Source organism: Staurois parvus, unplaced genomic scaffold (genome assembly GCF_062004578.1).
Source record: "Staurois parvus isolate SC_StPar_1 unplaced genomic scaffold, SC_StPar_1.0 ptg000294l, whole genome shotgun sequence".
NCBI lineage: Eukaryota > Metazoa > Chordata > Amphibia > Anura > Ranidae > Staurois > Staurois parvus.
The window spans coordinates 5,251,990-5,265,752 of record NW_028318090.1 but is presented as its reverse complement, the minus strand read 5'-3'; the positions used below and the strand labels follow the sequence as shown (position 1 = coordinate 5,265,752).

Sequence of the window (13,763 nt, the reverse complement as noted above, 5' to 3'; positions counted from 1 at the left end):
ATCTCTCTAACAGACCCCCGGATAACAGTAAAACCTGACAGGGTTAATCATCCCCCATTCTATTAAAAATTTTAAAAAGCTTTGGTTATAGATACACTTTAAGCTGCAAATGTATTTGTCAACAAAGCACAGTGGTGTCAGTCGAACAAAGCAAAAGCCTTTATGAATACAACAGGAAACGCAAAGTTAATCCCTGACATTTACAATTTAATTTGAAACCTGTATATATGATTTAATAGTTAGTTGCTTGTATTTATTTTAAGGAAAACATAATTAGCAGGCAATAGATGTTGAGAACCAGTGCATCAAACTTTAATTTGGTATTATTGCTGGTCATAACTGTGGCAATTTCCAGGCAGTTTCAACCACGTTCTACTAGCTTTTGATTGAAGAAAAAACACAGAAAAGATCAAAGCAACCAACCACCAACGATTTCCATGAAAAGCATGACATAATGGACTTTTTTTTTTTCCCCAGTAAATTGCCGTTGGTCATTTTTATCAGCTAGTGAAAAGTGGTTAGCCTGCCAATTGCAAGGCATTATGCCCTTTAACTCTTGGTTTAATTTACCTTATCTGGGACCATTCCGAAAATGTAAAATACTATATACATGTACAATGTAGGTAAATAATGGAGATATATATTTTACAGTATTTATAAACACATTAATATAGCTACATGTTGTAAAACCTGAGGGTCATTGATGTGCACAATAATCCTTCAAAGAAGAAAAATACATGCTGTTAAAAAATTGATATTTCTAATCTGTTAATTTACAATTTATTTTTTGCATATTCAAAACAAAAAAAGAGAAAAAAATATGTATACCCTGTTGTGCAGATAGAAAATAAAAAAACAAAAATAAAAACAAAACTACTGTATGAAATCAAATATTAACTCAAATATTTAAGTTATAAAAGATACATTCCATATTTAACATATAATCATCATGTTGGTAATAATATCACCTCAAAATATAACGTAGTGAAAGTTAAGAGACAATAGCAACCGTCCAAGTACTAATTTGCTGCCTAGTCTACTTCCACACTAATAGAATTAATAAAAAAAAGGGAGTCATTTTCACACTGGCATACCTAACATACATACTCTACAAATACCCAATCATCTTAATGAGGAAAAAAACAAAAAAAAACAAACAAAAGTTTTCTCAGAACTTGGTCCTGTCATTAAATTGTTCAAGTTTGATAATGTACACATTGCTCCCTTACAGGACAACCTCACTTGTTGCCTTTTACATATAACTCCAACCCCTCCTCGTTTAACATCCCACCTGGGTTCTGTGCTATGCAACCCAATTCAATATTATGACTGGCCCATACTCATGGTGGCCCCCAGTCATTTACCAGAGTACGATCCATCTGTTAGAATAACTAGGGCCGCCACGATGCATGTACACACTAGACTTGACTGGGGTGTTTTTCTTAGAATATCCCCCTGAAAAGTGCAATGTTCTCTTCAGTCTAAAGGTAATGTCAACCCTTAAAGTTCCATTCCATATGCCTAGGAAACTGCATAACATAAAAGACAGCAGAAATGTGTCAAAGTCCAAAGGATAAGGCAAATTCAGAGGGCGTGTTGGCTTTTTCAACTTATCTCTCATAGGTCTGAAATAAACATGACCTGAAGAAATGCTTAGTTTTGCCAGGGAATTTGCTATACTTTTCTGTCTGTATTTAAAAAAAATACAGGTATATTTTTTTTACTCTTTTGTGAAGTAGTACTTTGCTAAATTTCTGGCCTGCTAAGCTCTATATAATATTGAGCTAAGGGTCGCTAGAAAATATATTAGTGAGTAAGCTCTGCCTTAGCAGAGCAAAGGGACATTTCTACCAGCACCGGGTTAGAAGAATCTGATGAAGAACTGAAGTTTTTATCTGTCCATCATATCTAGTTGATGTCTATTGAAAACACATACACTATATTGCCAAAAGTATTGGGAAGCCTACCTTTACATGCACATGAACTTTAATAGCATCCCAGTCTTAGTCCGTAGGGTTCAATATTGAGTTGATCCACCCTTTGCAGCTTCAACTCTTCTGGGAAGGCTGTCCACAAGGTTTAGGAGTGTGTCTATGGGAATGTTTGACCATTCTTCCAGAAGCACATTTGTGAGGTCAGGCACTGATGTTGGATGGGAAAGCCTGGCTCGCAGTCTCTGTTCTAATTCATCCCAAAGGTGTTCTATTGGGTTGAGGTCAGGACTCCTCCACCCCAAACTTGCTCATCCACGTCTTTATAGACCTTGCTTTGTGCACTGGTGTGCAGTCATGTTGGAATAGGAAGGGGCCATCCCCAAACTGTTCCCACAAAGTTGGGAGCATGAAATTGTCCAAAATGTTTGGTATGCTAACGCCTTAAGAGTTCCCTTCACTGGAAGACAAGCCCAACTCCTAAAAAACAACCCCATAGCATAATCCCCCCTCCACCAAACTTTACACTTGGCACAATGCAGTCAGGCAAGTACTGTTTTCCTAGCAACTGCAAAACTCAGACACGTCCATCGGATAGCCAGACAGAAAAGTGTTATTCGTCACTCCAGAGAACACATATCCAGTGCTCTAGAGTCCAGTGGTGGGTTGCTTTATCACTGCATCTGACACGGTGTATTTCACTTAGTGATGTAAGGCTTAGATGCAGCTGCTCGGCCATGGAAACCCATTCCATGAAGTTCTCTACACACTGTTGTTTTGCTAATCTGAAGTCCATACGAAGTTTAGAAGTCTTTAGCTTTTAACTCTGCAGATGGTGACTTCTACGCATGCGCTGACCCTGCTCTGTCATTTTACGTGGCCTAGCACTTCGTGGCTGAGTTGCTTTTGTTCCCAGTTGCTTCCACTTTGTTATAATACCACTAACAGTTGACCGTGGAATATTTAGTAGCAAGGAAATTTCACAGATGGACTTATTGCACTGGTGGCAACCTATCACGGTACCACGTTTGAATTCACTGAGCTCCATAGAAAGACCCATTCTTACACAAATGTTTGTAGAAGCAGTCTGCATGCCTAGGTGCTTGATTTTAAACACCTGTCACCATGGAGGTGATTGGAACACCTGAATCCAATGATTTGGAGGGGTATCCCAATACTTTTGGCAATATAGTGTACATGCCAAGGAGAACTGCAGACCAGCATTTAATTAGCTGGTAAATTTTGTATGTATTATTACAAATTATGGCCCTTAGCTAGCCTGAAAATTAAAACAGCAGCCAAATTTATTAAAGGAGCAGTGTCAAAGCAGTGTTTACAAACCAGTAACATTTTGCAGTCTGCCAAAATGACGGCACATGGTAGATGCTGCTGGCAAGATTCTGCAAACTGCAGTTAGCAAGCAACACACCTCAGCTCAAACAGGCAGAACCCATATATTTGACTCCAGATTGCAGGTATATCTTTCATACCTCTTAAAATGAAGATGTGGATATTGATCAGCGAGGGTCTGTCTATACAAATAAGGGTGAATTACTCTTTGGAGTCTGTCAATTTGTTCGACATAACACAGCTGTTGCCATACCATAATTGGACCTTGTACTAGAACCTGCAGCTGTATCCCTTCTATTCATAGTTATACATTATCTCTAGCTCAATTGAGAATTTGGGACAAGGCTGCCCATTTGCTGACTATAAGAACCAATAAATAAAATGTACAACAAGCAAATGCATAGCATGCTCATGCAAAGAAGCAAGTATTAACGTGGTGAACGATGCACTAAGCTGAAAAAATTGTATGTATTGTAACATCTATTAACAGAAAATTTAAACTATTGCTCAGGAATAGACACAAAATTAAGCAATAATACCTATCCTGTCAAGTCTGTCGATGGCAACGGTTTCAAAGGCCCTTCTCATCATTGGATATTCTTCTAGAACTTCATTAAAATTCTCCACAGACAGGGAGTACAGTCGGCAATAAGTCTCAGCTCGTACACTGGCTGTTCGACGACCCTTTGTCAAAAGGCATATTTCTGGAATGGAATAAAAGTATATTGCATATTGTAACTTGTAAAGGCATGTATTTAACATTAAACACCTAATAAAAGAATAGAATACTGAGATTACAACATGGAGATGTAAAAGCGAATACTACAAATGAACAAAGCAATCTGCAGCTGGGAAATATATAAATATATATAGGGAGGCTTGAGATTCTTTGTTTTCTTTACTTATTCATAGACCTCTCTCCTAGAAAGATGCCAGTGAAGAACGGTAGGCATACAGACTGGTATCCCCATAACAATAAGATCACAGATCACACTTTATTTCAGCCCACGTTTCTGAAGGAATGCTTATATGGTACACACAGTAAACTGGCTTTTTGTGCAACACTGTGCCCAGTGGTTGATGCATACCATTTTTTTTGTTTCCCCCCATGCCCTTAGGAAGGAGGAATCTATGTCTTCTTAGAATTGAGCATATAGGTGATCTCCCTAACCAAAACCATGGGGAACACAAACCACCTACCCACCCTCCTTGCAATTATCACAGCCTTTACCCTTCTTGGAAGGCTTTCTATTTGGAATTTGTCTGTGGGAATTCAGCTGAAACAGTATTTGAGGTCAAACATTGATGTTGGGTGTGAAGACCTGGTTTCACAATTGGTTTTCCAGTTCATGCCAAAGGTGTTCAGTGGGGTTGAGATTCAGGTTCTTTGTAGGTCACTTAACAGCCTCCACTCCAAACTCATCAACCTATATCTTCATGGATATGGCTTTGCGTACAACGGCTTTCCGTAAAATATTGCCACAGGGCTAGAAAAGCACACTTGTCTAATGTGTCTTTATATCGTGTAGCATTAACTGTACCTTTCACTGGAAACACCTGAACCCTGCACTAAGTATTCCCTCCAAACAAATAAATAGCTTTTCTACAACTAGGCAAATTACGTCCTGTTCAATGTTACCTACGTATGATTTAAATCATTATTCAGAGCAGAACTAGTGTGGCAACTAACTCTAGCACCTGTCACCATATGACAGGCAAATATTACACACTTGTGAATACATTTACAAAAAGTTGTGATCCTACTTTAATTGCAGCTGTTATGAGGTAGGGCAGTATTTTTCTAATGTTACCCTACAGCAGGCATGTCAAACTGGTGTTTTTGAAGCCCTAACTATTTCTGTCTCTCTTTGTGACCCTGAGTGCTCCATGTGACTGTGCATGCAGCCTCCTGTTGGCGTGTTACAAAACTAGTTTCAAAACTTTTTGATATTATATTGTATGACCTTTACCTGCCATCTTTATTTGTACTGATGGCCACTGAGACAGAAAGTAACTGGAATACCAAAACTTTACAGCAGTCTCTGACAGAACTGTTGAAGAGAAATCTTTAAGCAGCTATTCCAGTAAAAACTGTAGATTTTACTACAGTTTTTAAGCAGAGATTTTTATGGAAGTGAGGGGAAATCTCCACCACTGGAATACAGACAAGAAATGACAGTGGTTTGTTTTATCCATTCCCTACGCTTGAAAAAAAACACAAAAAAAAAACTGGCATAAGATATACTTTAACCCTACTGGGTTTTTTTTTTGCTTCTTTTTTTTACCATTACATTTTTACTGCCTACATTCTGTCCTCTTCATCTATATTTTTTTTGAAGGATGTATAGCTAACCAAGGAATATTCTTCCCAACCTGAAAATAAAAGTAGAATTATAAGCAAAACTTTCTCATTTTGGATAGAGCAAGGGAGGGTTATAACCCCTGTTAGATTTAGTTTTCACCATCTGTGTCCCATTGCGGAGATTTCCCTTCACTTCCTGTCCCACAGTCAAACAGGAAGTGAGAGGAAATCCCTGTAAATTAAGGGAATTCCTTGGGGACACCCGGGTCACCAGAACTAGTGTCCCTATTGGAAGATTTCCCCTCTATTACTTTTCAACCCAAAATTTGGGATTTTCTTTTACTTTCTAAGATAATGGTAAACAGGACAAATAAAATAGTGCATATGTGTGGTGGCACAGAGAGTGGGCTTTAATGTCCATACACTGCACCAATGTGTCCACAGATGGCCAAGGTTTCTGTGCTGAAGCAGCAGGACCGCTGTGTAAACCACTGTGTAAACTGCTGGACCCATCAATCCACCATGTAACAGAAATGAAGGCAGATGTGTGAAGGCCAGCCTCTGTAACAACCATGGCTCACGCTATACATACAGTGAAGAAATACTGTAAATATAGTCATGAAGGGACAGGAGAGTTATGAACTGCAAAGAAAAAGTAAAGTTGTAGTGGTAAATCTCTTTCAAAGACAGAGCATTATTAAAGTCAGCCTAGTCTTACTTTGTTACTTAACTTGCTAGAAATAATTTTTCCCCCAAATGTTTTATACTGACCTCCAAAATAAGAGCCATCAGTCAGTTTCATTTCTCGACTGGATCTGGTAATGACGCCTGCTACGCCATGTTGAATAAAATACATTTTCTTCCCAACGGCTCCTTCACGGATGATATAATCTCCAGGCTGAAAAACCTCAAACTTCAGTTTGCTCAGCATGGCGGTGACAAAATTCGGGTCCGCATTAGCAAACAGAGGCATTGTGGCCACCAGTTTCCGACAGTTAAAATTCACTATCTCCTAGGAATAAAAAAAGAAATATACTTATCAAAACACAATGAAAAGGCAAACTGAACACTATATAGAAAAAGAACATCTTCAGCATTTGCCAAAATACAATCAAAATACAAGAACTATATATAGACCACAAATTAAAAACATTTAACTGGTAAAATGACAACGCCATTATAGTTTATGTAAAATTACACTTACAATTTAACAAGCCACACCTTGAGCTATGTGACAGGAACAATAAACACGCGTTCCAAATTTTACAGCACCATAGGGTGGTTTAACCCCTTCATGCCTAAGGGTAAAACAAATCTTAAAGCCCAAGTAAAACTTTACAACTTTGACATGTGTTAGTAAAAACGTCCATATCATCACAACTACTTTGTACATCCAGGTGGATTATACCTTATATTTTTTTTCAGGACAAATTTGGCTTTTATTTGTTGGTAATTGGTAATGGATATCTCTGGATTTTTTAATTTTATTATCAAAGGAAAACTGGCCCAAAATAGTAAAACAAATATTTTTTTTATTTAACTGTGTGTTTCTTGTTACTACCATAACCTACCACCAAAAAACAGCCCAAAATACATTTTCCAGCTCGACGATTACAGCGATGCCATATATGTGTATGTTATACCTTGTTTGTACCTGTATTACAGCCCAGAAACAATAGTGCGCTTTTTTTTTTTTACCTAAAACACACTGACACCAATTTAAAAAAAAAAAAAAGCAGCACAAAGACAGGTACGCAAAGATGCAGTCCCACAGAAAAAAGCCCAGTTCTGTGAGGCCGCATATATGTGTGACGTCGGCATCAAGGGGTTAATAAACTGTCACACCTTCTGTAATGTTAATGGACAATCAACATCTGCCTTAACAAATTTCATGGCACCATAGTGATTGGATTAAGGTGATAGCTTCTCATGTGACTATAAATGCTGGGGTATGTTCCTGACACTCCTTTGAACAGAGGAAGCCATATATACGAGTATTGAAATGTTAATAATAATAATTACAAAAAATATAGCACCTACAAAATGTAGCTTCTCAAACGCTTTACAAAGGAAACTCAAGAAATGCATACAATAAAACAAAGGGAAATACAGGACAGGTCAATGTAAATGCAACTGCTAGTTCTACCACAACCTGCATAAATAAGAACCTTCACAGACATACTTCTGCCTCTGTTAATGAAACTGCAATTCAACAATCCAGCTCATATTCTCTCTGATTAGTAATGTTTTCTAAGAAAACCCTCTTCACAACTGATTGACCAGGCTCTTAAGATTCCTGCTATACCGTATTAGCATGATGGTCTGTGTATACACGCTGCCAGTCAGTAACACACAGTAGAGTAGAGTCAATTCATAAAGCTTTAATTCTAAACTTTGGGTATAACAAATTAATTTGCTATATACATAGAAACTACCTCTTGATGCCTGTCACTCAAATACTTTTATGAATGAGTGAAGTGGAGACTAGCTTTTAGAGTTGTACCACATCCCCAGAGTTGAGCTTTAAACCAAGGTTAGGATACTCTAATGTAGCCATTTATGTATAAATTTAAAAAAAAACTAGTTGTATTCAGCTGAAAATAACTGTCACTTCCCTTAGCCTGTCATTATCAAGGTTTATAGCTAAATTAAAGTTAAAAAATAAAAAATTGCTAACAGGCAGGGATTTTATTGAAGAAGAGTTTTGGGGTGTCTCTTCTGCAATAAAATACACTAAGTTGCCTGTTCACAATTTTCTTTAGAATGTACACTGAGGTGCACATAAGCAGCTAAGTTTACATTGTGGCACACTGCCTCTGTTCTGGGATGACTGAACTCTTGCGCAAGAGCGGGAGTGACTTCTTCCTGCTCTGGCCAATTAAGGTGGCCGAAGATGGGTCAATAAAGGTGGCTGAAGACCAGAACCAAAAGTGAAATCTGTAGTGTTAAGTGGCATCAATAAAAAAATGATGGGCTAAGCCAAGAGAATTGCTGCAATCACGAAGGTCACCTTTCTCCGGATGGTAGCCCAGTGAACACAGTAAATAGAGGCTGAAATGGATATGAAAAGATGATAAAAACCTTCCTTTCACTTTGCAGGCAATATTCATGAGGGAAGTCTGTTATTTGAATGTCACCCCAAGCAAGTTATTGCTCATTAAGCGAACCTAAATACAGTATTTAATAATGCAACAGCTCAATTTTGTTATTTTTAGCTCAGTTGGAGATGCCTTTTTATAAGCGAAAATATATTTAGCAGAAAATGAAATATAACCTTTTAGGAAGTGGAGGATGAAGCAACTACACTTGAATTTTTGGCCTGTGTGCCTAAAACATTTATGCTTTTCTGGTCTGCTACAGGGCATATGGGATTAATAAATGCTCTTGGTTTATTAAAAAAAAAATCTCTTGAATGGAGATATCTAATAAATTCCAATTGTGGAATACTGACCCTATGCTATCTTGAGTATATACAGTATATAATAATAATAATCCATTATGCAGCCTCAATTTATCATTATGTAACCAGGCCCCAAAGCAGGTGTGCAGTTTGTCTCTATTATAACCTTGCCTCTGCAGGAGAAGATTCCTGCAAAACATAAAACAGTCATTTAGCTTGTGACTACTCCATAATAGATATATACCGGTATATATATATATATATATATATATATATATATATATATATATATATATATATATATATATCCTCTAGAACAGAATTATTTCACTGCCCTTCTTTACAAATTAAAAAATTAGCCTGGTCAGAACTTGGGTACATTTGAAATTTAAAGTGAGCCTGTGGCCAAGCTATGGACAGTGAAGCATTTACTTATTATATTTATTATTATGCAGCAAATTAGATTATGGCTCCATGCACATGGACAGTTTGAGGCTTAAATATCCTTTATCGTAGAATCCTGCCCTGACTACATCATACACGCATGCGCGTGCTTATGCTGATGCACTAAACCAGATTATAGTTACATACAGCCATTCACTTCTGTAAGCATTTCCTGCAACACACTGGATGGGGAAACAATCTGGGAATTAACCCCAGAAGATATTTTAGCTTCAAATTGTCCATGTGCATGGGGCTTTAACATAAGCCCTCAGTGACCTCTGTAACTGCAGTCATTTTGGAGCAATTTATCCTCCCGGCAGTGACTTAGCAACCTTCCAATCTGTAAAGTAAACACAGAGCAGGAATTCAGGACGGAGGAGCAGAGCAAGTCGAGCAGCTGTGAAGAATGAATTGCTCCACATTGCTTGTAGCTACAGTGGGGGCTTATTTCAAGGTTCTTTTGCTGATGGTTCATACTTAACAATCCAGTTGGCAAGACACACTGAACACATTGTACAGGACCCCATGAACAAACTGTTCTGTAAGAGAAAAGATTGTATACACAAAGACTGCAGATGGCTTTGTTGTACTGCGAATGCTGCAGCCTGAACAAACAAGGTGAATTTAAAGCACTGTAAAATGGAGATGCTCTGAATCCTGTCTCTTTCATTATGGGCCTTCATCATCTATCAGGAGCTTGTCTGTGATTCAGACATCGGGGGAATGTCTCCAAAAGAAGACAAGTTGTATTGATGTGGTAACAATCATCAAATGTAATGAGTGAGTTTGTCTCAGACAATAAGAGGAGTCTTTTCAGAATAATTGAAAATGCTTTATGTTTAGAGGCAACAACAAGGACAAAATGAAGATCTTTCCTTTGTAATTTTTGAAAGAGCACTACTGAGATGTAACTCAGTAGTGAAACTCGAAAAATTAGAATATTGTGAAAAAGTTCATTTATTTCAGTAATGCAACTTAAAAGGTGAAACTAATATATGAGATAGACTCATTACATGCAAAGCAAGATAGTTCAAGCCGTGATTTGTCATAATTGTGATGATTATGGCTTAAAACTCATGAAAATCCCAAATCCACAATCTCAGAAAATTAGAATATTACATGCAATCAATAAAACAAGGATTGTACATAGAACAATATTGGACCTCTGAAAAGTATAAGCATGCATATGTACTCAGTACTTGGTCTGGGCCCCTTTTGCAGCAATTACTGCCTCAGTGCAGCGTGGCATGGAAGCTATCAGCCTGTGGCACTGCTGAGGTGTTATGGAAGACCAGGATGCTTCAATAGCGGCCTTCAGCTCTTCTGCATTGTTCGGTCTCATGTCTCTCATTTTTTTCTTGGCAATGCCCCATAGATTCTTTATAGGGTTCAGGTTAGGAGAGTTTGCTAGCCAATCAAGCACAGTAATCCCACGGTCATTGAATCAGGTTTTGGTGCTTTTGGCAGTGTGGGCAGGTGCCAAGTCCTGCTGGAAAATGATGTCAGCATCCCCGTAAAACTCGTCTGCGGAAGGAAGCATGAAGTGCTCCAAAACCTCCTGGTAGACGGCTGCGTTGACCCTGGACTTAATGAAGCACAGTGGACCAACACCAGCAGATGACATGGCTCCCCAAATCAACACAGACTGTGGAAACTTCACACTGGACTTCAAGCATCTTACAGTGTGTGCCTCTCCATTCTTCCTCCATATTCTGGGTCCTTGGTTTCCAAATGAGATGCAAAAGTTACTCTCATCAGAAAAGAGGACTTTGGACCACTGAGCAACAGTTCAGGTCTGTTTTTCTTTAGCCCAGGTAAGACGCTTCTGACGTTGTTTGTTGTTCAGGAGCGGCTTGACAAGAGGAATATGATATTTGAAGCCCATGTCCAGGATCTGTCTGTGTGTGGTGGCTCTTGATGCACTGACTCCAGCCTCAGTCCACTCCTTGTGAAAGTCCCCAACACTTTTGAATGGCCTTTTCCTAACAATCCTCTCCAGGCTGCGGTCATCCCTGCTGCTTGTGCACCTTTTTCTTCCATACTTTTCCCTTCCACATAACTTTCTATTAATGTGCTTTGATACAGCACTTTGGGAACATCCAACTTCTTTTGCAATTACCTCTTGAGGCTTTCCCTCCTTATGGAGGGTGTCAATGATGGTTTTCTGCACAACTGTCAGGTCAGCAGTCTTTCCCATGATTGTTATTCCTACTGAACCAGACTGAGAGACCATTTAAAGGCTCAGGAACCCTTTGCAGGTGTTATGGCTTAATTAGCTGATTAGAGTGGGACACTTTGAGCCTAGAATATTGCACCTTTTCACAATATTCTAATTTTCTGAGATTGTGGATTTGGGGTTTTCATGAGCTGTAAGCCGTAATCATCACAAATATGACAAATCACGGATTGAACTATCTTGCTTTGCATGTAATGAGTCTATCTCATGTATTAGTTTCACCTTTTAAGTTGCATTACTGAAATAAATGAACTTTTGCACAATATTCAAATTTTTTGAGTTTCACCTGTAGACATTGCCAAGGTAGTGGATATTTAAGAAAATGTTAGGAAAAACTGGGGTTTTGTATACACATCAGTATGCATACATAGAAGTATATATTATTACATAGTGATATAGGGGGTTTGCAGTCCCATTATCTAGCGTACAATGCATTTTCAGGTTTAAAGTGGTGTAAAGGACAAAGATTATGAACAATGTTAAGTTTACTGAAGTCAAATCTGTTAAAAATCATAATTGCTAGAGATAACAAAACATTCAAAGTGGATCTGAATTAAAAAAAGTGAAGTTTAATGTTATAGGAAACATCTAGAAATGTTAATTGTGCTTAAGCCCTCAACTCCGTACCTCCCGGCTCTTTAAGGGGTTTCTAATGCCAAGAGGTGGAGTGGGGTTTATGGTCATGTGACCGCCATGATTGGCATGCTCTCAGCACAGGTTTGTTTACATTTGGGAACTCAAATATGGGGCCTCTTGGTGTCAAGGCCCACCTAGCAAGAGATCGCATATTTGCATACTTTCTACACCAACAGGTTGAACATAATCTTGAAAAATGTACCTTTTGTCTGAAATTCCTTCTGAGAAAGAGCAATGTACTTCCTTTTCCTAATGTATCCAGCATCATAGCTGTGTACAGTGGGGAAAGTGGTTTGATCCCCTGCAGATTTTGTATGTTTGCCCACTTACAAAGAAATGAAGGTTCTATAATTTTTATCATAAGTATATTTTAAATGATACATCACCCAAAAATCCAGAAAAAACAGTTAATACAAATGTTATAAATTGAGTTGCAGTTCAGTGAGTAAAAACAGTATTTGATCCCCCACCAACCAACAATAATTCTGTCTCCCACAGCCTGGCTATGTGCTCATGTGGTACACAGATTAGTCCTGTCAATGTAAGAAGGTGCTCATAACAACAACTTGTTATGTGTATAAAAGACACCTGTCCACAGAATATCTTTCTTGGGCACCACCACTGGCAAGACCAAAGAGCTGTCAAAGGACATCAGGGATAAGATTTTAGACCTGCACAAGGCTGGAATAGACTACAAGACCATCAGTAAGAAGCTTAGTGAGAAGAAGACAACTGTTGGAGCGATTATTTGCAAATGGAAGAAATGCAAAATAACCATCAATTGCCCTTGGTCTGAAGCTCCATGCAAGATTTACCCTCATGAGGCAAGAATGATCATGAGAAAAGTGAGGGATCAGCCCCGAACTACACGGGAGCTTGTGAATGATCTCAAGGCAGTTGGGACCACAGTCACCAAACAAACCACTGGTAACACAATACGCCGCCATGGATTAAAAAAATCTGCAGCGCCCCCAATATCCCCCTCCTCAAGAAGACACATGTACAGGCCCGTCTAATGTTTGCCAGTGAACATCTAAATGATTCAGAGAAGGACTGAGAGAAAGTGCTGTGGTCAGATGAGACCAATATTGAGCTCTTTGGCATTAACTTGACTCGCCGTGTTTGAAGGTAGAAAAATGCTGACTATGAACATCATCCCTTCAGTCAAGCACGGAGGTCAAAACATTATGCTTTGGGGATTTTTCTCTGCTAAAGGTACAGGCAAACTTTGCCGCATTAAGGGGCTAATGAGCGGGCCCATGTATTGTAAAATTTTGAGTAACCTTTTTCCCTCAGCCAGAACATTAAAGATAGGTTGTGGATTGGTTTTCAAGCATGACAATGACCCTAAACATACCACCAAGGCAACAAAGGAGTGGCTCAAGAGGAAACACAATAAGGTCATAGAGTGGCCTAGCCAGTATCCAGACCTTAATCCTAAAATTTATGGAGAAAGCTGAAACT

At 38.6% G+C, this 13,763-nt stretch overlaps 1 protein-coding gene across 1 annotated transcript in view; it reads right to left on the bottom strand.

Annotated features, from left to right (window-relative positions):
- HCN1 (hyperpolarization activated cyclic nucleotide gated potassium channel 1) overlaps positions 1-13,763 on the bottom strand; it is a 508,954-nt gene that overhangs the window by 19,969 nt on the left and 475,222 nt on the right. The window contains exons 6-7 of the mRNA XM_089682702.1: positions 6,355-6,595; positions 3,821-3,985 (exon numbers count right to left, since the gene is read on the bottom strand). Of these exons, the coding sequence (XP_089538828.1) occupies positions 3,821-3,985; positions 6,355-6,595 (406 nt within the window). The remainder of the gene's footprint in view (positions 1-3,820; positions 3,986-6,354; positions 6,596-13,763) is intronic.